The sequence below is a fragment of the Sus scrofa genome, chromosome 14 (genome assembly GCF_054392235.1).
Source record: "Sus scrofa isolate SSC_HxYL_T2T_F1_AM1 chromosome 14, Sscrofa_HxYL_maternal_Yorkshire_Landrace_v2.0, whole genome shotgun sequence".
NCBI classification, from domain to species: Eukaryota; Metazoa; Chordata; class Mammalia; order Artiodactyla; family Suidae; genus Sus; species Sus scrofa.
The window spans coordinates 154651409-154677069 of NC_139396.1; the positions used below are offsets into that span (position 1 = coordinate 154651409).

General features: G+C 39.7%; 1 protein-coding gene across 34 annotated transcripts in view; it reads left to right on the forward strand.

Annotated features, from left to right (window-relative positions):
• PLEKHA1 (pleckstrin homology domain containing A1) overlaps window positions 1–24855 on the forward strand; it is a 69988-nt gene extending 45133 nt beyond the window's left edge. For 7 of the 34 annotated variants that reach the window (XM_084995777.1, XM_005654150.4, XM_084995771.1 and 4 more), the window contains 8 exons: window positions 2710–2835; window positions 8129–8272; window positions 10118–10186; window positions 17017–17081; window positions 17949–18012; window positions 19775–19864; window positions 21121–21161; window positions 22487–24855. In XM_084995777.1, coding sequence (XP_084851903.1) covers window positions 2710–2835; window positions 8129–8272; window positions 10118–10186; window positions 17017–17081; window positions 17949–18012; window positions 19775–19864; window positions 21121–21161; window positions 22487–22691 — 804 coding nt within the window. In that variant the 3' untranslated portion in view covers window positions 22692–24855. Of the gene's footprint in view, window positions 1–2709; window positions 2836–8128; window positions 8273–10117; window positions 10187–17016; window positions 17082–17948; window positions 18013–19774; window positions 19865–21120; window positions 21598–22486 lie in introns of all 34 variants that reach the window. The other 27 variants (XM_084995770.1, XM_005654149.4, XM_084995768.1 and 24 more) reach the window with 16 other exon arrangements.
• The last annotated feature ends 806 nt before the right edge of the window (window positions 24856–25661 follow it).

The window sequence follows — 25661 nt, forward strand, 5'->3', positions numbered from 1 at the left end:
TCCATGTAGATTTCTTTGAGATCTTCAAATTTACCTTTCTGTGAAGTCAGTCACTCCAGATGACATTTTGGTGAACTATGTAATTTTGTAGTCTGCTAAATACAATGTAATATATAAACTTAAAATTTTTGGAAATCCAAAATTAGGTTTGGGGAGTAAATGGTTTCAGAATAGAGGTGATTATAGGGTAGTGGGTAAGGGAATGGTGATTATTTATCTACTTACTAATTATAGTACCTTGCCATCTTAATGGACCTCATCTGACACCCTAGTCTGTGGCTTTCCTTATTTTTATGAAGTCTGTGTGAATGTGTATTGGTAACTGCCATTGGAAAAAAAAGTCCCCCGTATTAAAAAAGAAAGGGCAGTAGTGGAGAAAATCCTACCCTGAAAGGAATGTTGATGACTAGAGTTTGGAAAATCAAAATTTAAAGTACACTTTCAACCAATTATTCACTTATATTAATAACTGTAAGTATAGCATCTGGTCCTCTATTGATTATTAAGGAATATTCATGTTGTGTGTGACTTCTTCCTAAACAGAAACCTACTATTTTTTAAAATAGTATCTTTTCCCACTGTAGATTTTAATTTACAAATCAGTATTAGATTTTAATCTGAAAATTAGTGTTTTGAAATTGTGGCCAAAATTCCACTTTTTATTTTTATTTTTTAATTGGCAGCTGAGTGCAAGTAGATAGAATAAGCTAAGATGGGATCTGTGCCCCGAAGTCTGAGGCCCTGCCCTCTGTGTTTCACCCTGCAGGCAGAGCCTCAGAAAGGTTGTAACACCCGGGAGTTTGTGTTTGAACATTGTAGCTTTCAGTCATCAAGCCCTGTCGGTATTCTGCTTTTGTTCATCTCTTCTCTAGTCATTTTTATCTTTTCTTTTTCTACTGTTAGAATTTCCTGGCTTTCCCTTGTGGTTCAGTGGGTTAAGGATGCAGTGCTGTCCCTGCGGCAGCTCAGGTCATTGCTGTGGCTCGTCGGGTTCGATCACTGGCCAGGGAACTTCCACGTGCTGTGGGTGCAGCCAAAAAAAAAAAAAAAAAAAAAAAAAGGGTTCCTACTGTTAGGATCATGTGCAGGTAAATGCCTGCTAAAAATACATTCAAATCTCTCATAACAAAGGCAGTCACAATAAAAAAGGACTGGCAAGCAGAGGAGAGGGAAAGAAGGCAGTAGCCATTGAAACCAAGCATGTGCGATGCCTTTGACATTTGCCCTCTGTCTAGTGAGGTCACTTTTCTGATCCTCATTAAACAGTTGCCTGATTGATTGGGTTTTTTGGTCCCGAAAATATGTTTAAGGACAGATTTTAGACTAACTTTTCACTCAGAGTTTTTAAAGGAGTTGCTGTATTCATGGGTATCTTGCTAATATTTTTCTTGTTCTTTGGGAATACGGTAAGTACAATTTAGATAATTATTATTGTAAAATGCAATTCTAAGTTAATGAGCTCTGACATTGGAATTATGCTATATTTAGCATTTTTTTATAAGGACAAATGAAAAGCAGTAGGTTTTACAGCATAGGCAAGGATTTTTAATATGCTGTCATATCTAGAAGAAAAATAAAGGAATATAAATTTCAGTATATTTTAAGGGTGATATTAATGGTAGTTTTTAGGGAATTCTGATGTATGACTAAACTCTCAACTTGAAAGAAGGAAGAGCCACTTTTCATATGGGTCACCTTTTAGCAGCACATTTTAGTTAATACAGTTGACTGGATAATTTTCTGTCATTTCCCATTCTTTTAATGCTGTTTTCTCTTCATAAGGATAACTTGGCCACATTTTCTCTGTCAAAATAATTGAAATACATAATGCTGTTCATTAGAAAACACTGGGGGCTCTCTTAGCAAATTGTTTCTGAGTCCAGTGTCCTTTGTAGCCCTTTCACTCTTACGTATTTATGTGAATCTTGTCAGGTCACACGCTGTGCATTATCATATTGCCTTTAAAAAACACTCCAAAATGTGCAGTCTCTCAGGAAAAACTCTTAGAAGGTTTCGGGAGTCTTTCCCCTCTAGGATTCATTGCTCATCTGTGTCTTTCCTATTTCTCACTCTCTCTCTGTTTCTGCCCACGACTGGTATTTATGCTGGTAGTATAAATATGGCTGAGAGGGTGGAGGGTTGGCCTAAGGCCTGGGGAGAAAGCTGAGAGGGAAGCATGTAAAGGGATCTAAAGAGACAGGATCCCCTGTCCTCAGGGATGCTGTAAAATCATGGGCAGGAATGGAGGAGAGAGAATGATAACAGCACCGAACTGTAATACAGTGTCAGGTGCTCTGACAATCTAGGGTGTAGTATAGTGGTTGAGTGTGGAAGAGAATTCCAGAAACTTAGCTAGAACGTGGCACAGCCAGGATCTAAACCTGGGTTCCCCACCGAGCCTGTGTTCTTACTGCGTTAGTGGCGAAACTACTACTCCTGTGCATAGGGTTTATAGGAGGATTAAATGGGAAAATATCTGAAATAGTTCCTGCCCAAGTAAGCACTCAGTGAATGGTGGCAGTCTCATAAAGTCATACTGTAAAAGAAAAAATTAGTACAAGAACTTAAAATGTGTATATATATGCACTAAAAATAATTTTTATATGTGCCAATTATATATAAATTGATGATCAGTTGGAAATTCTGTGATAAAAGAGGGTCTCCTATGTAATGCTTGTTGTAAAATGATTCACTGACTTATTATTTTAGGTACCAAAGCAGTCAGACTCACAGCCTCATTCTGACAACCCAAGTCGCCAGGGCGAATGTGGGAAGAAGCAAGTGTCTTACAGAACTGACATTGTTGGTGGTGTGCCCATCATCACCCCAACTCAGGTAATACATTCAGTCTGGTGGGTGACAGTTTAACCAACACCGCGTATTGATTTTTGTATTGTTATCAAGAGTAAGACAGTACATCTTTACTGAATGAATACCGTACTCAATTAATTTAAAAAAATATGTATTTCTTATTTCAAAAGTATGTTTTTATTGTAAAAAATTTGGAAAACATAGATAAACAATGTTTAACACTTTCATGTTTCCTTCTGAGCCTTTTTTCTGTGTACTTTTGCCCCTAGAAGTGAGGATACTTTGTAAACAGCTTTTTTCCTTTACGTCTCAAACATTTTCCAAGTCATCAAAAATTATTTCCCATCATTTTTAATGACTGTGTAGTAGTTTTGCCATGAATTTACCTAAATTACAAACTTTCTGTTCTTGCACGGAGTTCTTTTCCCTTCCTCTTTCTTTTACAAACAGCGCAAGTAGGAAAATCCCACTCCTCCTCCTGGGCTTCTCCTTTACTCGCACACTGCCGCGCTCACAACACTCCTGACACGAGGCCACTCCTGACACGAGTGGTTCTTTTCCCCACCCAAGAGATCCGGCGACACCAGTGGGGTGTCTGACAGTTTCTCTGACACCATCCATCTAGGTCCCACGAGACCGCCCCTCTGCTGCATCCGTTTCCTCAGTAGCAAAGCAGGGGAACAGCGGCTGACGTTTTACACATTTGTAAAAGTGGAAGCACATTTTCAGAGAGGGACAGGGAGGACTCGCGTATGTGCTCGTTGCAAAGAGGGCCCGGCTCACTCTATAGGAGTCTATACCCCACAGTGGACCTGAGTGGGGACCCAGTTTGACCTTCTGATTGGTCTTGGGTGGGAGACCTTATTTGCATGGGCAGCAGGTTATCTGGTGGCCGGGTGAGGAATGGGCAACACTCCTTCTCTAGCAGAGAGTGAGCAACCCAGGCTGGTCAAGGTGGGGGAAGGGGCATTACAATGAGACATGGCCAGAGGCTCTGGGGTTTCATCTCCTTGAAGGGGGCTGGAAGGGGGCTTGAAGCCTGTAACACCTCCACCCCCTTCAGAAGCCCGTCCCAGGAAGTCCAGGTTGTTACCTGTGCCTCTGACTGATGGGCTATAAATTGGAGGTTCTTGTAGCCCCTTCTTGGGCCCAGTTAATTTGCTAAAGCAGCTCAGAGAACTCAAAAAACAATTTAGTTATTGTATACCTGTTTATTGTAAAAGGATCTGATAAAGGATACAGATGAACATCCAGCTGGAAGAGGTATGTAGGGCAGGGTGTCTGGGAAGGGCTGTGGAGCTCTTGTGCCTTCTCTGGCTGGTGCTCTCCCAGAACCTCCATGAGTTCAACTGCCCAGAAGCTCTCTGAGAACCAGATAATGGGGGATTTCTATGGAGGCTTCATCACATAGACATGATTGGTCATTAACTATTTCCAGCCCCTCTCCTCTCTCTGGAGAGTAGGGGATGGGGCTGAAAAAAATCCCAAATCTTTAATCATGGCTTGGTCTTTCTGGTAACTAGTCCCCATCCAGGAGCTCACCAAGAGGCATCTCATTAGATCAAAGGACACTGCTATCACCCAGGAAATTCCAAGGGGCTTAGGAGCTCCGAGTCAGGAACCAGGGTCAAAGACCAAATACTAGAACAAAAGATGCATAATTCTTTTTTTTTTTTTTTTTGCTTTTTAAGGCCACATTTGTGGCATGTGGAGGTTCCCAGACTAGGGGTCTAATCGGAGCTACAGCTGCCAGCCCGCACCACGGCCAGTGCAGGATCCGAGCTACATCTGTGACCTACATCACAGCTCATGGCAACACTGGATCCTTAACCCACTGAGTGGAGGCCAGGGATCAAACCCGCAACCTCATGGTTCCTAGTCGGATTTGTTTCCACTGCGTCACAACGGGGATTACGATGCATAACTCTTTAAACCTGTTTTTTTTTACAACCTGGCCTAGATGAACTAAACAGAAGACTGAAATTTCCATTCAGTTCTGTCCCAAAAGTACTGATGTGCTAACTTAATTCTTATTTTGGGTATCATGGAAAATATGTTTACCTTAAATTTTTTGATGACATTAAAACTTCTGTATGAGCTTATTAAATTTCTTGTGTTGCTATGGAGTGAATGTGTTTATAATGCAAATTAAATACCAGCAGTTGAGAAACTAAGAATTTTAAGGTAATTAATTAGTATTTCCAGTAAACATTTTTTATTATGTGCCTTTTTAGACTTAAAAGACTTGTTAATTATTGAGTACTTTCTTTATGCTAGTCAGAGGATATATGTATGAAAGGGCAAAAATTACCTGTTCTAGTGGGAAGTTACGTTTTTCACTAAAGTTGGTAAAAAAATAAACTAGGATTTTATGTGAGCGCGTGTGTGTGTTTAGTTTACTTTTTTAAAAAAGTAAATGATTTTCATTTGTAAGACTTCTGGTTAAGATATATTATAGCAAGACCAAGCTGCTTCACCTATATTATGTCTTGTGTTGATAGAAGAGGTAAGACAATTTGTCTATTGCAGTATTAAGATATTGTAGTAGTTTGTATCAGTGGCTGTTTTAATTTGGTATAGAATTAAGATTTGCATTTTAATTTTTGTGTAGATTATTCAGTAGGTCCTATGGATCATTAGCAAGTGCCATATTAAAAAGACCTCAAAGAATTGTATTCCTTTATCATTTTACAATATAGTTTATTTAAAGTGTATTCATTCATTATAAAAGCATTTATATAGTATATTATCAAGAAAATGACAGATCTCATTTGCATAATTAATTTATTCATTCACTGTTGGGTTATCATTAAGTGCTAAGATTACAAAGTTAAGTACATAATTTGTGCATTGACCTGTTTAAATGTAGGACAGATTGAAAATTCCTTGTGATATGACTTGAGTACTTAGTTTTTCTGTTAAAGTTTTTCTGTTAAATTTCTTAAAAACATACTTTTGGTTGATTTGTAGAACAACATGTGTTGTATGTTATAAATAAACAACAAGCTAATGCTTTGGAAACATGAAAACCTAGTATAGTTAGTTTTTCAAAAGCATTGGACTTAACTGTCAAAAAAAATTAAAACTGAAAAACTTACAGGAAAGAGCAAATGAGAGTCTTCAGGATCTGGGACTAGGCAAATAATTTTTAGACTTGACACCAAAAGCATAGTCTGTAAAAGGAAATGTTGATAAATTGAACCTTGTCAAAATTAAAAATGTTTGCTCTGTGAAAGACCCTGTGAAGAGGATGAAAAGAAAAACTCCACACTGGGAGAAAATATTTGCAAACTACATATTCAGTAAAGCACTTATATCTAGAATATATAAAGAACTATCAGAAATCAACAGTTAAATACCAAACAGTCCAATTAGAAAATGGGCAAAATTGGAGTTCCCTTCGAGGCCCAGAGGTTAACAAACCCGGCTAGGATCCATGAGGATGTGGGTTCGATCCCTCCCCTCACTCAGCGGGTTAAGGATCTGGCATTGCTGTGAGCTGTGGTGTAGGTCGAAGACGCAGCTTGGATCCTGCATTGCTGTGGCAGTGGCATGAGCCCGCAGCTGTAGCTCCCATTCAGCTCCTAGCCTGGGAACTTCCGTATGCCACGAGTGCAGCCCTAAAAAGCAAGAGACGAAAAAAGAGAGAGAGAATGGGCAAAATTCATGAACAGAGATTTCACCGAAAGATAAAAGCACATAAGTGCTAGAAAGGATATCCACTATCATTAGGTAGTAGAGAAATGCAGATGAAGACCACAGAGTACCTATCAGAGTGACTCAGCTAAAAATAATGATAACACAAATGCTGACGAAGACGAGACGTTGAAGCACTCATATACTGCTGATGGGAATGCAAAGTAGTACAGCCACTCTGAAAAGAGTTTGGTAGTTTTTTTATAAAAGTAAACTTGCAGTCAGTACACAACCTAGCTAGCATTTACACTCCTAGGCGTTTATCCTAGAGAAATGAAGACTGCTATGTTCACATGAAAACCTGTACATGAATGTTCACAGCAGCTTTATTCCTGATGGCCGAAAACTGGCAACAGCTGAAGAGCCTTTTAATGGGTAAGTGGTTAAATAGGCAGTGATGCATCCAAACCTTGAAGACTACTCCCAATGAGAAGGGTCCAGCTATTGGTACAAGGACCAACTTGGATGAATCCCCAGCGAATAATGCGGAGTAAAAAAAAAAGCCCAATTTATGATTCTATTTATATTCAATCCTTTAAATGTCAAAACAATAAAAGATGGAGAAGAAATTAGTGCCTGCCAAGGAATTGGGGATGGAGACTCTGTCTATGGATATAGCTCAGGGGAGCCTTACGGTACACACTTCTGTACTTGGTTGAGGTGGTGTTACACAACGCTGGTGATAAAATGCATAGAACAATACATACGCAGAGACAAGTGAATGCACGTAAAACTGCTAAAATGCGAATATGGTTTTTGAAATGTATCAGTGTCCATTTTGATAATGTGTATTATAGTTTCCCTGTTGGGGAAAACTGGTTGAAGGGTACATAGGACTTCCTGCACATTGTTTTGTTGTTGTTGTTGTTGTTTTGTTTGTTTTTTAGGGCCGCATCTGCGGCACATGGAGGTTCCCAGCCTAGGGGTCCAGTTGGGGCTACAGTTGCCAGGCTGCACCACAGCCACAGTAACATGGGATCCGAGCCGCATCTTCGGCCTACACCACAGCTCATGGCAATGCTGGGTCCTTAACCCACTGAGCAAGGCCAGGGATCAAACCTGCAACCTCATGTTTTGTAGTTGAATTTGTGTCCACTGTGCCATGATGGGAACTCCTGTTTTTGGTTTTTATGTTTTTTTCTTTGCAGTTAGCTAGGAATCTTTTAAATTACTTCAAGCTAAAAAGTTAAGCCCCCCCATCTATCACCCCCCACCAAAAAAAAAAAAATAATAATAATAATAATAAGCCATGAGATCCCGCTGAATAGCACAGGGAACTATAGCTAGTCACTTGTGATGGAACGTGATGGAGGGTAATCTGGGTCACTTTGTACAGTAAAAGTTGGCAACACGGTAAATCAACTCTAATGGAAAAATAAAAATCATAAAAGTACAGGTGGCGGGACTTTTGCAGAAAAAGAGAAATAGACATCTGTGGTTTAATTGATGATATTAAAAGTTATGATTAAGTATCTCAAATTAATTAGAAAACTCTTTATTTCAAAATCTGTGTTTCTAAGTGAACTAAGATTTTAAAATTTTCTACCAGGATAACAATATGAACTACACGTATGCTTTAAAGCTAAACAAGCAAGAGTTGAATTTCTTTCCTTCATTTTAGAAAGAAGACGTAAATGAATGTGGTGAAAGTATTGACAGAAATAATCTGAAACGGTCCCAAAGCCATCTTCCTTACTTTCCTCCGAAACCGCCCCCGGATAGTGCAGTTATCAAAGCTGGATATTGTGTAAAACAAGGAGCAGTGGTGAGTAGCTGCATAAAATATGCAAAACAATGAAAAATGAGTACATATTCGCAAACAAATTGTTGAGTGAAGGACCAGCCTGCTGACCAGTCTCTGGTCAGGAGATAGACTAGGGGTTTGTTTATTCTATGTTCAGAACTCACTGCTGTTATTTTCTTGGGCTGTGCTTATTACCGCTAACCTTTTAAATGGGTCTTTCTGACCATTTAAGTTTATTTCAGAAAGTATTTCTCTTGCTTTCTCCCCACTTGGGAGTGGCTCAGGGAAGGGGAGCTCTGGTGCGGAGATGGCAGGAAAGCCGGGGCCTGGGGAGCAGGGTGTAGGAGGATCACTGACTTATGTGGTGCTGGGCTGACCCCAGTTGAAAGGGCTGAGACCTGGGGCTGCCTAACTCTCAGGCTCTTGGTTTCTTTTTAAGGAAAATCACATTATAAAACCTACCATCCAGGGGTTTTTTGAAAGATGTAAGAGAGCTCATAGAACAGCACCTGGTCCTTGCTAAGAGCTGTTGGCCCAGATGGCCTCACACGGCCAGATCCATGGTTGGGAATTGTGAGAAGAGCAGGTACATTTCCCAGGATTTTTAAGTTTCCAAAGTACCTTTCTAAAATCGGAACTAAATCTATAATTTTTTTTTTTTTCTTTTGTGGCCACTCTTGTGGCACATGGAAGTCCCCAGGCTAGGGGTCGAATCATAGCTACACCTGCCAGCCTACATCACAGCCACAGCAACTGCAGGATCCAAGCCATGTCTTCGACCTACACCACAACTCACGGCAACGCCACATCCTTAACCCACTGAGCGAGGCCAGGGATTGAACCTGCGTCCTCATGAATCCTAGTTGGGTTCATTACTGCTGAGCCATGACAGGAACTCCTAAATCCATAGACTTGGATGAGAAAATAAGCTTCAAATTTGAAAATAAAATTTAAAAAAATTTCTGTGAGTGAAGAAATACTTAAATGTCTCCTGGCAGTTCTAGTTGACTTCACGTCACTTCTGGCAACTCTTATTAGCCTAGGTCAGCCAAAGGAGAGTTCTTTCAGCCCAAATTGTCTGACCCTCTTTAGGCTAAGGGAGGTGAGCTTGAGGGCTGAAGGTTTTTCATTCTAGCATGTCTGTGGGTAAAGTCAGTATTCTCATTAGGCTGTGTGTTAATTAAGGCTTTTAAGGAGACGTTTCTTACTACTTGGTAGTATTATAAAGTACCTGTAGAAGGATTCATGCATTTTACAGACAAAGAAGCTTGATGTGGTTTAATATTTCCTGTCCTTGCTCTTGAACTAGCCCCCCCCTCCACATCTCCCACTTTTTTTTTTTGTCCACCCCACAGCATATGGAGTTCCTGGGCCAGGGATCAGATAGATCTGAGCTGCAGTTGCTACCTACACCACAGCTGTGGCCACACCGGATTCTTTCACCCACTGTGCCAGAACTTCATCCTGGCACCACAGAGATGCTGCTGATCCTGAGCCACAGCAGGAACTCAGCTCTTGAACCCTTGATAGCATTTACTTTGTAAGCAGGGGGATAGAGATGAGGGGGAAGTGTTTTTATTTTATTTTATTGTTAACGTTTAGAGCATCAGAAAATATAAGACCATGTTATAAAATCATAAAACAAGAACTTTCTGAAAGCCAGCCACCACCAAAGTTGAATTGGGAGTTCAAGGCCTGAGTAGCCAGAGAGACGAAGTGTCCTCTGTCTCCTCACTGAGGGAGGGTAATGACGTTTTCCAGTGCTTGACGTTTCTGATTGTGGGTTCATATTAGAATAACTGAGTGGTTATTAACATTTGACACTTTTAGAAACAGAAGTCTTATGTCTGTGTTCATCTCTAATAGATGAAAAACTGGAAGAGAAGATATTTTCAATTGGATGAAAACACAATAGGCTACTTCAAATCTGAACTGGTATGTTGCTGTGTCATAAATGTTGCTTAAAAATTAAAAAAAATTTTTTTTTATTTATTATTTTATCTTTTTAGGGCCATACCCTGATAGTTCCTGGGCTAGGGGTCAAATCAGGGCTACAGCTGCCAGCCTGCACCACAGCCACAGCAACGCCAGATCTGAGCCACATCCGCAGCCTATGCCACAGCTTGTGGCAATGCCTGATCCTTAATCCACTGAGCGAGGCCAGGATTGAGCCTGCGTCCTAACTGATACTAGTCAGTTTCTTAACCCACTGAGCCACAATGGGAACTCCAAAAATGTTTTATAAATATTACACTATGGTGATTATATAATTTCTTGTCCTGTTTTCTGTTTTTTAAATGATTAAATTCCAGTTTTGAGAGGTACATACAATTCAGTTGATTTTGTTGTGATGCTTTGGTTAATGTTATTTTTGTGAAGAACATCTTAAATAAAACGCTCTTCTCTTCAGAGGCATTCTGGCCTGGAAGAATTAAAAATATGAGGACTCCTCAGTCTTCGCATTTCCTCCGAAGGGGCGCTGGAGAGGATGGTAGAAAGAATTCAGTTCGTGAAAGTCAGCCTTTGACCCTCTGTATTTCTGCCTTCTCTTTCCTGCCCTCCCAGCGTTTTCTTTTCCTATTTGTGAGACTTTCAAGTTTCTTCATTTAGGAGGTTTTGTCCTGTCTGAAGGTGGAATCAAAGATCCAAGTTCCCTCTTTCACGTGTTTGAGTCACACCCTCATTTAAAATACTCTTGTCACGTGACCTGAGTTCTGCAGTAGATTGTTGAATAAGTTGAATGCAGTTCTTCATGTCTGTCTGTCCTGTCTTTTCTTTGTTTTTATGGGGCATTTGAGGGGGGAACCGTATACTTTAGTTGAGTGAAGGTATCAGAACAGCACTGTCCAGCCAGACGTTCTGCACTGGTGGACATGTTCTGTACCCGCTGGTAACACGTGGCCGTCGAGCCCTGGAAATTTGGCTGGTGTGACTGAGGAACCCGATGGTATTTAATTTTGAAATTTAACATTTGATAATTTGAATTCAAATAGTTACTCATAACTAGTGGCTACTCTGTTGGACAACAGAGCACTTGAGACTAGAAAGGCAGTATTTTAAGATTCATCTCTGGTGTCTGTTCTGGAAAAGCTTTTGGACTCTAGGTTTAATCCCTTCTCTTTATCCATGTGGTGCTCTATGCCTACGGCTATCGTAATACTTCCCACTGGGTTTTGTCATTGTGTGTTTTGGGTACTTGTCTTTACCAGTTAACTACATGAGCTTCTTGAGAGCAAAGGTTCTCTTTTGTTCCCTTATATGAACACAGCGCCTGGTTCTTAGAAAATAATTAGTAAATGTTTTGAATGACTAAAAACATGGCATAGCTTAGCAAGAATAGTCATTTCAGCACGGGACCTTTTCTTAGACTTCAAATTCTAAGACCCTCAACTGGAAGTGGTTAATTACTTGGTTCAAAAAGTCCCAGCCTTGGCATCTTAGAGGCTACACTTGTGCTTGGTTGGTAGGTTGATTCATTGCTTTCAATTAATGCCAGTACTCTTGAGAAGAGTCATCCATGCACCAGACAGTCACTGAGCTCTCCATGGCCCTGGTGCACTGGGAACTGCGAATAAAGAAGCCAGCCAGCCACGTTCTGGCCTTCAGAAGTTTTGCCAGAGAAATAGACATGTACCCATGTCACCCACAGTAATTTTAATGAGATAGAAATTATCATAAAAATTTGCATGTAGACATGATGCTATAAAATTTGAGATAAAAGAATACTTGAACTTTGGAAATTATATTATGTGTATTTCAGAGTATGTTAAGTGCAAACGCAGATAAAGCTGAACACTTTAAATATATTTAGAATTATTGATCTTTATCAATTACTGAGATGCACCCCCCCCCCCGCCCTGCATTTTAACAATTTGGAAACTTCACCGTGTCTTAGAGTTGCTGCAGGTGAGGCAGTCAGGTGGCAGCTGTGCTTAGCTGTCATTACTTGCACATGCACAGCCCCTTTGGGTAAGACCCAGAAGACACCAGTGTCCAAACCTGCAGGAAAGGTGCTGGCAGCTTGGAAGAAAATCTCAGGCACACAATGCAACATTCTTTTTTTTTTTTTTTTTTTTTGTCTTTTTGCCTTTTTTAGAGCTGCTCCCGCAGCGGAGGTTCCCAGGCTAGGGGTCTAAATGGAGCTATAGCCGCCGGCCTACGCCAGAGCCACTGCAACGCAGGATCTGAGCCTTGTCTGCGACCTACACCACAGCTCACAGCAATGCCGGATCCTTAATCCACTGAGCAAGGTCAGGAATCGAACCCACAACCTCATGGTTCTTAATCGGATTCGTTAACCACTGAACCACAACAGGAACTCCACAATGGAACATTCTTAAGAAATGCTACATCACCAGTACTCTCTTTGGCCCAGAGAGTGGTGTGGAGTAGAAAGCACTGACCTTGGCAGCAACTCCTAGTCAGATGTGAATTGGGATCTGAATGTGAAGTTTTTTAAAACCTTAAGTTTACATATTTTTACACATATTCAAGGATAGTATATGTTAAACATTGATGTTTAAAGAATAAAAGGGCTCTTTTTCAGATCCTTTTGAGGATGGGATAGTTTGAACATAAAGCAAGCAGACAGCATGGTGATCTGAACCCCTGCGTAGCCATCACCAGATCTCATAATTACCAGCACATGGCTAGTTTTGTTTCTTCTGTACCACCACCTACTTCCCCATTCCTCTTTTGAAGCAGATCCTAGGAATATCGTTTCTTCCATGAATATTTTTGTGTGTTTCTCTAAAAGATAAGAATTTCAAAGTTTTTTTTTCCAGTAGGTGTAAAAGATTGAAGCACAACAGCTGAAAAACTGGAGAAACTATTTGCAATATACATCACAGATAAAACATTAATATCCCTAATATATAAAGAACCTTCAAAATTGAGAGGATCTTTTCTCATTCTCTTTCCCTCCCATCCGTTCCAGACAATTCAGAGCCAAGTTGTTTAGGTGAGGCAGATCAGTGCAGGTGGTGACCATGGTAGTGGGCAGGGGCAGGAGGCGCCAGCAGCCGGTGTGGGCAGTCAGAGCCCAGCAGAACAGAGAGTCCTCTTGGGTCGGGGGGCCCAGCATGGAGCAGGGAGAGGAGGTATCCACACTGGGGGGAGGTGGGGTGCTAGCCGAGATAGGATAATGATTACATATGTGCTTACTGATAAAATAAGGAACTCTGTTATGGGTAATAGAAGCTGAGCTTCTCAGTAACAAGATGAAGTAACAAATACGGAAAAGAAGAAAAGTTCTGTATTAGATTAGAATTGGATGTGTAAGTGTGAACTTTTAAAATGTACAGGGGATGTAGAAATACGTACAAATGTAAATGTACTCCTGTGTTTACATACATCTACATGCATATACTGTACCCCCTGGCGCTGTGTACTGAAGAAAACTACCTTTTTCCAAGGAAAGATCCCCAAGTGGGGACAGGAAAAATAAATCTAAAATGAGCCTGGAATGTCTTGTGTCAGAAAGCAAGGAGGTGCTCACAGAATGATGAGGACACGTTAGAAGGACTCAAAATCCAACCTGAAAATGCTCCCCTTGAGCCTTAGAATAAGTGAGGAGGGTAACACGTTGTTGCCCATTGAGTAAAAGAGGAATCCATGAGCCCATATTCATGTGAATGAGTGAATGAATATATATAATGACGAATGAGAGATTATATAACTTCAGAGTACCTATCTACAAAATACATATGAACAAAGACGGAAAGAGTAACGTTTCAGTAAAGATGCCTGGCAGGTACCACTTTAGTCGGTGTATCCAATGATTAACGTGACCTTCTTTAGTGATGAGATGATTAAAATCATTTACCACCTGTTAGGACACTTTGAGAAGAAGGCAGCATCACTCTGAGGTTCTTGCCAAAGATGCATAACCTGAATCTGATTATGAGAAGGAACGGGGCACACCCAGATGAGGGACATTCTATGAAATAACTGCCCTGTAATCTTCAGTAGAGTCACGAATACGAAGCCATGGAAAGAATAACTGAAGGACAGCAAAGAGATATGACAAGTAAATGCAGTTTGTGATTCTGGACCAAATTCTTTTGCTTTAATAAAAGACATGGGGGAGGGGCACTTTCCTGATGTTGGTGATTTTACTGTGATAGTATAAGAAGAAGATAGATGTCTTTGTAGGAAATACACATTAAAATATTCAGGTTAGCAGTACAGACCAGGTTAGCAGCTCACTCTAAAATGGCCCAGGAAAATGAGTTCTTATTTCCTAAGTTTGTGGTTGGTTTAGAGTTAAAAAGAGGAAATCAGTGGGAAAAGATCTGGTAAAAGAAGATGAGCAGGAGTTCCCTTTGTGGCTTAGCAGAAATGAATCTGATCAAACACAGGTTTGATCCCTCGCCTCGCTCAGTGGGTTAAGGATCCGGTGTTGCCGTGAGCTGTGGTGTAGGTCGCAGACGTGACTTGGATCCCGTGTTGCTGTGGCTCTGGTGTAGGCTGGCAGCTATGGCTCTGATTTGACCCCTAGCCTGGACACCTCCAGAGGCCTCGGGTACAGCCCTAAAAAGACGAAAAAGAAAAAAAGAATGAGCAAAAGACATGAATAGATAATTCAATTCGAAGAAATTAAAGTGGTCCTAAAAATATGAAAAGATAAGCAACGTCATTCATAATTAGGGAAGCTCAAATTAAAACTTAGCAGAAGTAATACTTGCCGTCTGTCATGAGAAAGTTGAGTGGAGAGATGGGCAAATCTCTCCCAAAAGCAACTGTAAATGCTGTTCTCTGACAAAAGGAACCAGGGCCCCTTGGAGAAATGGCTGATTTCAGAGTCGGGCCAGGAAAGGTACAGGCTGAGCCCATCTAGAACATGTAGTTATGACAGAAAATAAGGAAGTGGCTCAGAATATGACGGGGACATGCCAAAAGCATGCAGAAGTCAGCTTGAAGGGGCTCCCTGTGCCCCAAACCCAGACAGTTTGAGCAAGAAAATAAATGATAGTAAGGGATTATAACCCATAGAGCAAAATGAGTCATGAGTAATTAAATGGAGAGGGAAAACATTTCCTTGAAGTCCCAGCTCCTGTAGGTAGATGAATTGATGGGGTTAGAAAAAGCACCATCTGTCAGCCACTGTAGTAATGATGGTTTCAGGCAAGAATCCTCAATGTTTGGTAAAACTTGTGGGCAGGATGATTATGAGAAACTGGGTATTACGCAAGCTCCCGGTGTGTCCCCACAAGATACCTAATAATGATAAAGGGGAGAAGTAATTTTATGGTTACCGGCAAACATGGCCTGAAGCACGAAATGAGAGTTAATACACGAGTGATAGGACGAACCACTGTCAGTGCCCCTGTGGGTGATGGGCTGGGAAGAACGTCACATCTGTGGTTTCCTGCCAAACTATAACCCGAATCTAAACACGATTATCATCAGATAAGCCCAGATTAAGGGCATTCTACACAATTACTGGCCTGGACTGTTTAAAACCCTAAAGGTCATAAAAGAGGAAGGAAGACTGAAGAACTGTTCCACGGTAGAGGTGACTACATGGAGACAGAAGATGAATTATGATCCCAGATTGAACCTTGGATCAGAAAGTACAGTTTTTCTTCTGCTGTGCAGGACCCTCGTGGGCAGTTAATGATACCCGAACGTGGTCTCTAGACTAGATAACAGTATTGCGTCAGATGTGGGGTTTCTGGGTTTCATAATTACAGTGTGGTTATATAAGAGAACACACTTGTTTTAAGAATATACACTGAAGTATTTAGTAGTATCATATCTGTAACTCGCCTTCAAACACTACAGGAAAAAATACACATATAGACACCATATTGCCATATTACATAAACAGTAATCTAGCAAATGCAAAATAGTAGTATCTTGGGAAACAGGGTGCAAGGTATACAGAAATTCTTTGTACACTTTTTCTAAGTCTTCTCTGGTCTGCAGTTATCTTAAAATGAGCTATTTTGTAAAACTTTAAAAAAAGATTTGTGATCTTTGAAAGTGTTCAGCCATGGTTTAATTGTTTTCTTAGTGCTACATATAAAGTGATAGTATGTCTGAAACTCATGGTGTCTTATTCAGTGAAATACAGTATGCAGTGTTTCATAAAATGTTTAGGACAAATATTATGCTATTAGGAACTAGTTATGTCTTATATTTGAATCTTATATCTGGTCCGTAGTCTTAGGTAAGGTGCTTACCTAAATAAGTCTAATCCTCAGTTTCCTCAGGTGAATAATAGTGCACGTATTCTAGGGTTGTGAAAAGTGAGATAGCATATTTAAAACCTAGCAGATGTCCTGGCACTTAGTAAGTGTTTCATAAATTGTACTTGTTAAAATAATGTATTTATACAAAAGTTACATTCTTAAAATGACAAATTTAACTCAAGCTGGGTATTCACTGCTCTGGTACCGTCCACATTAATAGAGCATCTAAAAGAGGAAGCGCTCCGCTTCCTGAGTGCATTGGGGTTCACTGAGGAAAAAGTCCAGTCCAGTGGTTAATGCCGTTTAATAAGCTACCCTGTCATTTAGGACGTAAGTAATGTGAATATGGGTTATATGCCCATCTCCTTGCTTCAGATCACGTTGTGTAAAAAGGTCACGGTATTTGAGCTCCTCTAATGCCAGATCGTTCAAGAAGGTAGACTTAAGTCTTAGATGTGTTTCAGGAAAGAAGCATGATTTTCTCAGAGATTTCCAAATAAGACAACTAATGCTTAAAAATAATTTTTAAGGATATATGTCATGAATCTGTTTTTTTGCCTTTTTTGACAGGAAAAGGAACCTCTCCGCGTAATACCGCTTAAAGAGGTTCATAAAGTCCAAGAATGTAAGCAAAGGTAAGTGCCACCTCTGACTGGGTGCCCGGCACAATGTATTAATACACAGGAGTGCCTTAGTTTAATTGGTGTCCTCACAGGCACACCAGTTTTTTTTACATTTTTCTGTATTATTGCTAGTGTTATTTTTAACTTTTTGTGGGGGCTATGCTAAAACACTCAAAACCTTCAGATTAAAGTATTGGGGGTTTTTTTTGGTTTGAAAACGAAAAATTTAGAAACAGTTCTTAAGCTTATTAATATAAAGGACAAAATTTAATGAACAGCTTCTGTTTAGTATTTCAAGACTGTTGCAGAATAGAGCTTTATGAGAAAACATGTTAACTCTATTGTTTCCTTGAGCAAACTTATTGCTTCACAGTTGGGAACTTTGGATTTTAAAGTTTTTATGAGCCTTTCTAAAAATACATATAACTATAAAATAGGTAAAATGTAATGAAAAATAAATAGAAAAATGATAACTTGGTATTTTTCAATTAAGTCAATATTATACTCTTTTTTTTTTTTTTTTTTTTTTTGTCTTTTTGCCATTTCTTGGGCTGCTCCTGCAGCATATGGAGGTTCCCAGGCTAGGGGTCGAATTGGAGCTGTAGCCACCAGCCTACACCACAGCCACAGCAGCGCGGGATCCGAGCCGCATCTGCAGCCTACATCACAGCTCACGGCGGATCCTTAACCCACTGAGCAAGGCCAGGGATTGAACCCGCAACCTCATGGTTCCTAGGCAGATTCATTAACCACTGAGCCACGATGGGAACTCCTCATTTTTTTCTTATTGATGCATATTTGATACTGGGCAAACAAGTGAAAGAAAAACTGTCAAACAACTGCTGTTTAAATACAACTGGAAAATTTTTTTGTCAACAGTGACATAATGATGAGGGACAACCTCTTTGAAATTGTAACATCGTCTCGAACTTTCTATGTGCAGGTAAGATACTACTTTGGCGATTATAGATCCTCCTAACAAGAAATTAGTCATTTTAGAGGTAAAATGAACACAAATAAATGTGTTGCTCATAAAAATAAGCAAAAAATATGACAAATAATACAAATGTAATTAATAAAAATCATATAAAGATAATTGGCAGGTCATATATATGTTCAGCAAATAAGGATATTCTTTGCTGGAAATTTGTTGAATAATTGTTATTGGGAGGAAGGGAATTTAAATTATATCACTGTTTGGTAATTTTACAAAAAGGGAGGCCCAAATGTCCATAATAAAAGTACCCAGTAGGAGTTACTTTGTGGTGCGGTGGTGCGGTGGGTTAAGGATCCAGCATTATCAGTGCAGCAGCTCTGGTAGCTGCTGTGGCAGATTGGACCCCTGGCCCAGGAATTCCGTATGCTACAGCCAGAAAAATTAAATAAAAATAAATAATTCAGTATTAAAAAAAAAAAGTATGCAGTAGATCTTATAATTTCAGGAATGATAGGTAGGTATCCTGTATTTAAGTTTAAAATACATTTTTTACTTACCAGATTGATTTGTTTAGATAAATTATTTAAAAGAACATTTGTTTTATGAAAGTTCTTACATATGCTTATTGCAGAAAATTTAGAAAATACAGAAAAATAGGAAGACAAATGTTGTATTTTATTAAACAAACTCCACATTCAGGCAGCCGTTTTTTTCCTTCGTGAGGACATGTCTGTTTATGACAGGCAGGAGCATATGAAGTATTGTGGTATATATATCCTTTTCGTTTACCATAGTCATTTTTTTCCCATGACATTAAAAATTCTCTGAACACCTTTTAGAATCATATTCTCATGCATGAATGTTTCACAATTAAGCTGTTCTCTGCTGCACTCTTACTGATCACTCAGTGATACAGTTTTTATACATTTACTGTGATAAAGTAATGTGGTGGTGAACACTTTGTGCACAAATTTGCCTGATTTTCCTACTTTATGATGTTTCTAGAGTGAGAATAACTATCTGAGCATGAACCTTATTTTGCCAAATTGATTTCTAGACCGGTGCTCCTGTTTGCGGTGAATCACTGAAAGTATACCCTACCTTTGCCTCCTTTGAGTTTTTCCTTTTAAGAATTTCTCGTTACTGTCGTTAACTCAGAAGTGTTACTTGTATCTTTAACTTTTTTAAACTTCTAGATTCTAGAATCTAGAAGCGAAGAGCAGTACCTCTCCACCCCTCTGCGGGCCTTCATCGGATGAAAGTCAGAGAGAGGTTTTTAATGTACATGGGAGCCCTGGTCCTATCAAGGAAGATGAGGCTTTGGAAAGTGACTACCAGTACCTCTTTTAGGGGTAGGGTACTCTTAGAAATGGTTTTTAGAAAAATGATGATGTGAAAATGGTTTTAGAACTGCACAATTACAGAGAGATTCTTCTTGAAAATTCAGACAGTATAGCAGGAGGAGAGCAAAATGAGAAGATCTTGCTCTGACTTCTTCCCCTCCTTGTTTTCTCTCTAGAATTATTCATATTGAGACTTTTCAATGTGTCTCATCTTAAAACACTAAATGCCTGGCTTACATCTCTATGTAATAACTTACCCAGCAAAACCTGGTTTAAAAAAAGTGGTTTCTAAAATTTTGGGGCAGTCGTTGCATTGGAATGATTTTATTGTTGACATTATTAATTACCAAAATGAATACACAGGTTTTATAGACAGGAGCCAATTTTGCGGAACACCTGACTGAATGGCTCCTTCCTTCCCTCAGGCCGATAGCCCGGAAGAGATGCACAGCTGGATTAAAGCCGTCTCTGGCGCCATCGTAGCACAGCGGGGGCCCGGCAGATCCGCTTCCTCTGTATGTTCCCTCCTCTCTGGGGTGATACTCCCTTGGGACCCCTGATCCTGTCAAGTTATTTTTCTTCCTCTCCCCCTAATCCTTTTGGTTTCTTTCTGTTTTGAGATTTATCTGCATGTTGACTTTCATACCAATTGGACTTGCAAAAAAAAATAATGCGTTTCTAATTTAATGCTTCCTGTAGTGTTCTGTATACGTAACTTCCTGTGCATTGTATTGTCTTAAATGCACAAGCAGGGCAACTAAAGAATGAACATCTCCTTGTTTTGTTTTAGGAGTTCTTACTTGTCAGTAGGTCCAGATTTGGTATAATTTTACCAATTTTTAGGAGGGTATTTGGCCTGATCACGAAAGGTTACCTTTAGTTGTAGCATTACACAGCTTTGTCACGGTCTCAATTTCCTTTTTACTTCCTATAATTTCAATTTAGGCTTTCCTTCATAGTTCCGTAAAAGAGTTGAGCAGCTCGAACCTTGAATATAATCTAGTATTCTCAGCTGGTGTTTTCCACTTCATGTTTTCATTCTCATTTTTTTTACTAGGTTAATTTAAGAAGCTGCTTTTTACTCTCTTAATTGTCTTTGTGGTAGTATAATAATAAAATTAAAACAGCTGAACATTCTCAGATAGTAAGAAGAATATTTTTACTTTTTAAGTTTATCATGTAAAGTTATGTCATAGGAATAAGTAAGATCTGGCTTTAGAATACTTTGGTCACTGATCTCTGATCTGAAAATACAAATTCTACCAAGAAATGAAAAACTTTTCGGTGCCTTGAAGCACAGCCCATGCATCTGCAGTAGGTAGTTTAATATGTAGCATGAAAGCCTTTATTATCTGGACTCATGGTCAATGCTAGACATTCTGCACTTTAGGTATTTTCCAGTGTTGCAGTAATATTGTCTTTTAATAGTTTCTTGTTAGAAATAGCTATAGATCAGTAAATACAAATCCATTTTTTCTCATTTTTCAAGTGGTTTTTCCTACATCGTTTTGGGACTCTCTTACAGTATTTTCGTAGGGGTTCATTTGGTAACTGCCTGTGTGTTATGTGCCCTTTTCAGCAGTCAAGTATGAGACTCTCTGCAAAAACAATGTCTGTCGGGAAGAGGAAAAGTTGGAGAAGGGCGTTTGTGTTTCGTGCTTTGTGGTGGGGGCAAGTTGGACTGTCCACCTGTAACTATCAGCAGAACTTTCTTTTCCTCCCCCTCCCCAGTATAGGTTGACTCTAATCCTAGCTTTGCACTGTGTTCCAGATGCGGCAGGCCAGAAGGCTGTCGAACCCTTGTATACAGAGGTATACGCCAAGAGCTGGGGAATGCAGCACGTATGTGGGCTCTCACGCAGACGTGCCTTCTTACTAGAGGGCCCGGACTTACTCACTACTGACCACTGATTCTAGAAAGTTGAGTTAACCAGACTGCCTTCTGCAGTGACCGTAACTGACTTTGTCAGCACTAACGCACACCCTCTCACTGCCGTCATCAGGTTGGATATGCAGCTTTAAAAAAGATCAATAATGAAGAAAGTAGAACTTTACCAAATGAGAAGGTCGTATCTATCTTCGGAAACTAAATTATTGATGGCCACGGGAGTTTCAATTTCTGTAGTTTATGTACTTTGTGATTTTTTGTACTATACCACTCGAAGTGCACCTTTATGGTAACACTGTGTGCAGACTCATGCCTGCGTATGCATTGGATAGACTGCATGCACGGCGTCTCACACCTCAGGTGAAACTTGGCTAGCTAATGGGAATCTGTGGTGTTTCGGTGATTGTAGCACTTTTTTTTTTTTCTCAAAGCTACTAATGTCACAAATGCACACGGTATACTAGGAACTATATGGCAATGCATTTGGAAGGGTCGTGTTTAAGATTATCTTCAGATTTGATTTCATTAGAAGCATATTGAAGTTAAAATTCGCAGTAATTTTACCACAGCTTTAATAAATGCTTAAATATGTACCCTTTGCTACCTTTAAAATCTCAAGCCATATGAACGTATGCCATACGCAAAAACAAATAATTCAGTACGAAGTGAAAAGACTGCTGTTATTTGTGGCAGTAAAATTCAGGGAAGCAAAAGCTAAATTTGTGAGGCTGCCAGGCAAAACAATAGGTTTGAAAAATGTTGCGTTCTGCTCATTAAAGAAAGAAGGACCTTTAATTTTTATATTCTGCATTTTCATTTTTTAGTCTTTCTAGAATATGTGGAATAATTCCTAGTGTTAGTGAGAATAGACTGAAATAAAATGGCGAAGCTGGTAGGCCCGCAGTTAAAACAGTTGAGTTGCAATTGGAACACGGCTTTCCTGTTGAGGCTGACTGTGTCTTCAGAGTGTCAGAGCTGACACATTTGGCGTTGGTGACAGAGCTGGTTTCTTAGCGGAAATGGTTGTTGGCTGTCATTGCTCTAAACTCACTCCTAAAAATGCATTGCTTTGGGCTAGAACTTGCACACGTCTGCTGCATGGCTCATGCTTCTGCTCTGTGTGTGTGTGTGTGTGTGTGTGTGTGTGTGTGTTTTGTTCTGTTTGTTTTTCAGAGGATAAAGTCTCACACTGAGTGACTGACCTTGTCCCCAGTGCCCAGCCGTGTCTGACCTGCCCTCCTCTTTGCAGGAGCCTTCCGGCTGTCCTTCCGAACCCAAACGCGCTGGCCGCCCGGCCTACGCAGCCGCCTCACATTCCACAGCCGCTCGCAGCAACTCTTTGGTCTCAAGCTTTACCGTGGAGAAGCGAGGATTTTACGAATCTCTTGCCAAGGTCAAGCCAGGGAACTTCAAGGTCCAGACTGTCTCTCCAAGAGAACCAGCTCCCAAAGTGACTGAACAAGCTCTGCTAAAACCTCAGCGTAAAGACGGCCCTCAGGAACCAGACTGTGACCCCGTGGACTTGGATGACGCTAGCCTTCCAGTCAGTGACGTGTGAGGGAGGCACCCGAAGCCTGACCCCCCGTTTAGCCCTCAGTGTCCTTGCACGAGGCTTCTAGCCAAAGATGACAAAGGGGAGAGGGTTTCCATGCATATAGCCTCGTAGACGCACTCTTTCTAAGCTGGTAAACCAAGAATCTAGGACGTAGCCAAACGAAATGTAACTTCTTGAAAGAAAGAAAGAAACCTTAAGTGTCTCAGCATCAGCTGTCAGCAGCTTTGTTCTCACTGGGGTGGTAAAAACGTGTGTGCAACCTCTTTTCCTAGTGAATTTGACAACTTCAGTGTTCCACAGTTTAAACCATTAACAAGGCTTATTAATTATTTTGGTTGTTTTAAAAATGCTACTGTGATTTCCTATTAAATGTTCAATCTTTACACATTCGTGCTGGTTAATATTATTGAATGAAATATTGCCAGGCAAATATACCTAAAACTCATGACGCGTCTGGGTGCTGTAAAATTTATACTGCGGTGTGGACAGTTTTGAAATGGTCACCATTTTTGATGCTGTGGATCCCAGGTGAGTGGTAGGTTTTGCATAGGGGATGTTATTGGACTGTTAGGGTTGTGGGTTGTACTGGGGTGGAGGAAGGGGGGAAATGAGAAATCAAACAGTCGTGTCTCAGACATTGGTTTGTAAAAGCTTAATCAAGACCTGGCAGACGTCATCGCTTTATTCAGTGAAAATTATTTGGTATGAAATTTCTGGAAGATCTGATTTGCTTGTCAAAGTTTTGTAAATAGGTCTTATTTCTGTACGTGGATCAGCGAACGACCTCAAGTTTATATGTAAAGACATGCAGCCCTTAGTCCTGTGATCATAGCCTTTGCTTTTTGTCACTAATACCCTATATTCAAGTGCCTGTGTTTTCCATCTTGTCGAGGAATGTTTTGAGATGAATGTGCTCAGAAGGCCTGCATGTGATTGGTTTTAAACAGTTGGGATGAAATTAATTTTCAGTAGCATAGTTTAACATATTAAATAAGAAACCATTTTGTTTTAGACCAGAATGTTGTCATTCTCCTGTCTGTGCAATATATCTGTTTTAGCACACAGATCTGAGTAGACCTTTAATCATGGGCTGTCACAGATGTGAGCGCCTCTCGAAAAAAATCATTAGTTTCGGGTGTTGAGTAACAGACCAGTTTGACCAAGTACTGTTTTTAACGGTTCAGTCTTAAACATTTGCTTTAAGAAAATAGTCTTGAATTTCACATGCTGCTATTTGTATGCTGTTTTGCCATATTGCAAGTACTGTCTTGTTTTGAATTCGTACATGTCACCATTTCTGCTCTTCATTTTCTAAGATGACTTCTTTGGAAAAGAGATTTCTTACTAGGGTGGTGGGGTCCCGAGGTTACTATCTCTTACACCAGAATTATAACATCAGTTTAAAAATCCGGGTGCATAAAGAATGCACCACTCAACATTTTCGTTCATAAGCTAATATTTTAAAAACTTATACGTAGATCGTTTCTTTTTTGCAGCTGCATTTGAAAATAGAATGATAGAATGAAAGGTTTGAAGTAGTTATCACACTTTCAGCAAACTCTTAGCTTCTTTTTCATGAACACACCGTGGACAGTTGGCAGTATTTGGGAACCTAATGCTGTTTTTGTTGGTACAGCTTCCATGTTGCATGTTCGTTTTAATATTTTGGTATTGGTATTTGATATATTTCATAGTGGCAAAATATTAGCTCTATTTTGGAACTTTTTATAGAACTACCCTTGTATTTAGTAGCGTAGGAAAATGTTCTTGCGATTGTCAGGGTCTCCTAATATTTATCTCAATACTTTTATAATTCTATGAAAATTATTTAATTATTTTAAAACTTATACTTTTCTTGTAAATATGTCGCATCTGGATTGTCAGAAATTACTTTGAAGACCTTAATATTTGCTGCGTTTTTCCTCCTGTATATATAACATGTCTCCTTTCAGAATGGGAATATGTGTGTGTACTTCCCAGTGTTTACGTCTGATATCTTTATGTGTGTCCAACTGTTAAAAACTGTAATAATGACTTGAGAATAAACTGCTCAGAATTAATTGTAACTTATTTTTCATTTGATCTGGCTCAGCTCTTGTGGCTACAAGTAAATAGAACTAGTATAAAAGGTGGTTAATTGAATTTACATATTTAAGGACAGACTAATTATTTGGTAACCTTTGAAAGGCTGTAGCTTGATATGTAATTGCACAAGGAAAAATGAGTCTTTTTGGGAAAAAAGCTTATTTTGCTTAATTCAGGAGCATCTTCTGAAAAGCAAAATTAGGCTGGCTTCTGAGCATAGTTTGAATTCTCTGTGCTGCTTTTGCCGTGCTTGGTTAGTGGTCAGCTTGGTGTGACACCGGCAGATAAGGATGAGTGCAGAGGACAGGCTCATCCCCAGATGGCTGTTGATGTGCGCTCAGAAAAACGCACCGCCAGGTGTTAGGGGCTGCTTCTTGCAAACCACATATTAGTAACAAGTCCACATCTGCTGTGTGTCTAGCATCCATCAATAATGGAACTGGATAAAGAATATTGGTCTTGGTAATTTTTATTAACTGGTGCAACTTAATTTTCTTGCCCTGAGAAGTATTTTAAATGTTTTTATTTTTTAAAAAGCCAAAATGAGAAAGTTCTAAACTTTGTTGTTTTCACACATACAAAAAGAGATCCTTTTCTCCGTTCAAGTGGTGGTTGTGTCTTTATCAGAAGTTCTAAGACTTTGGTATAGTGGGAAATATTTGTATAAAAATGGAGTGACATAATAGCTCAGTACCAGATTTGGTAAGAATCTTCCTTATCATTGAAAGGGTTTGACAGTCCACATAGGACATGAAGAGAGAGGTAGATGAGTCTGCATTTTCCA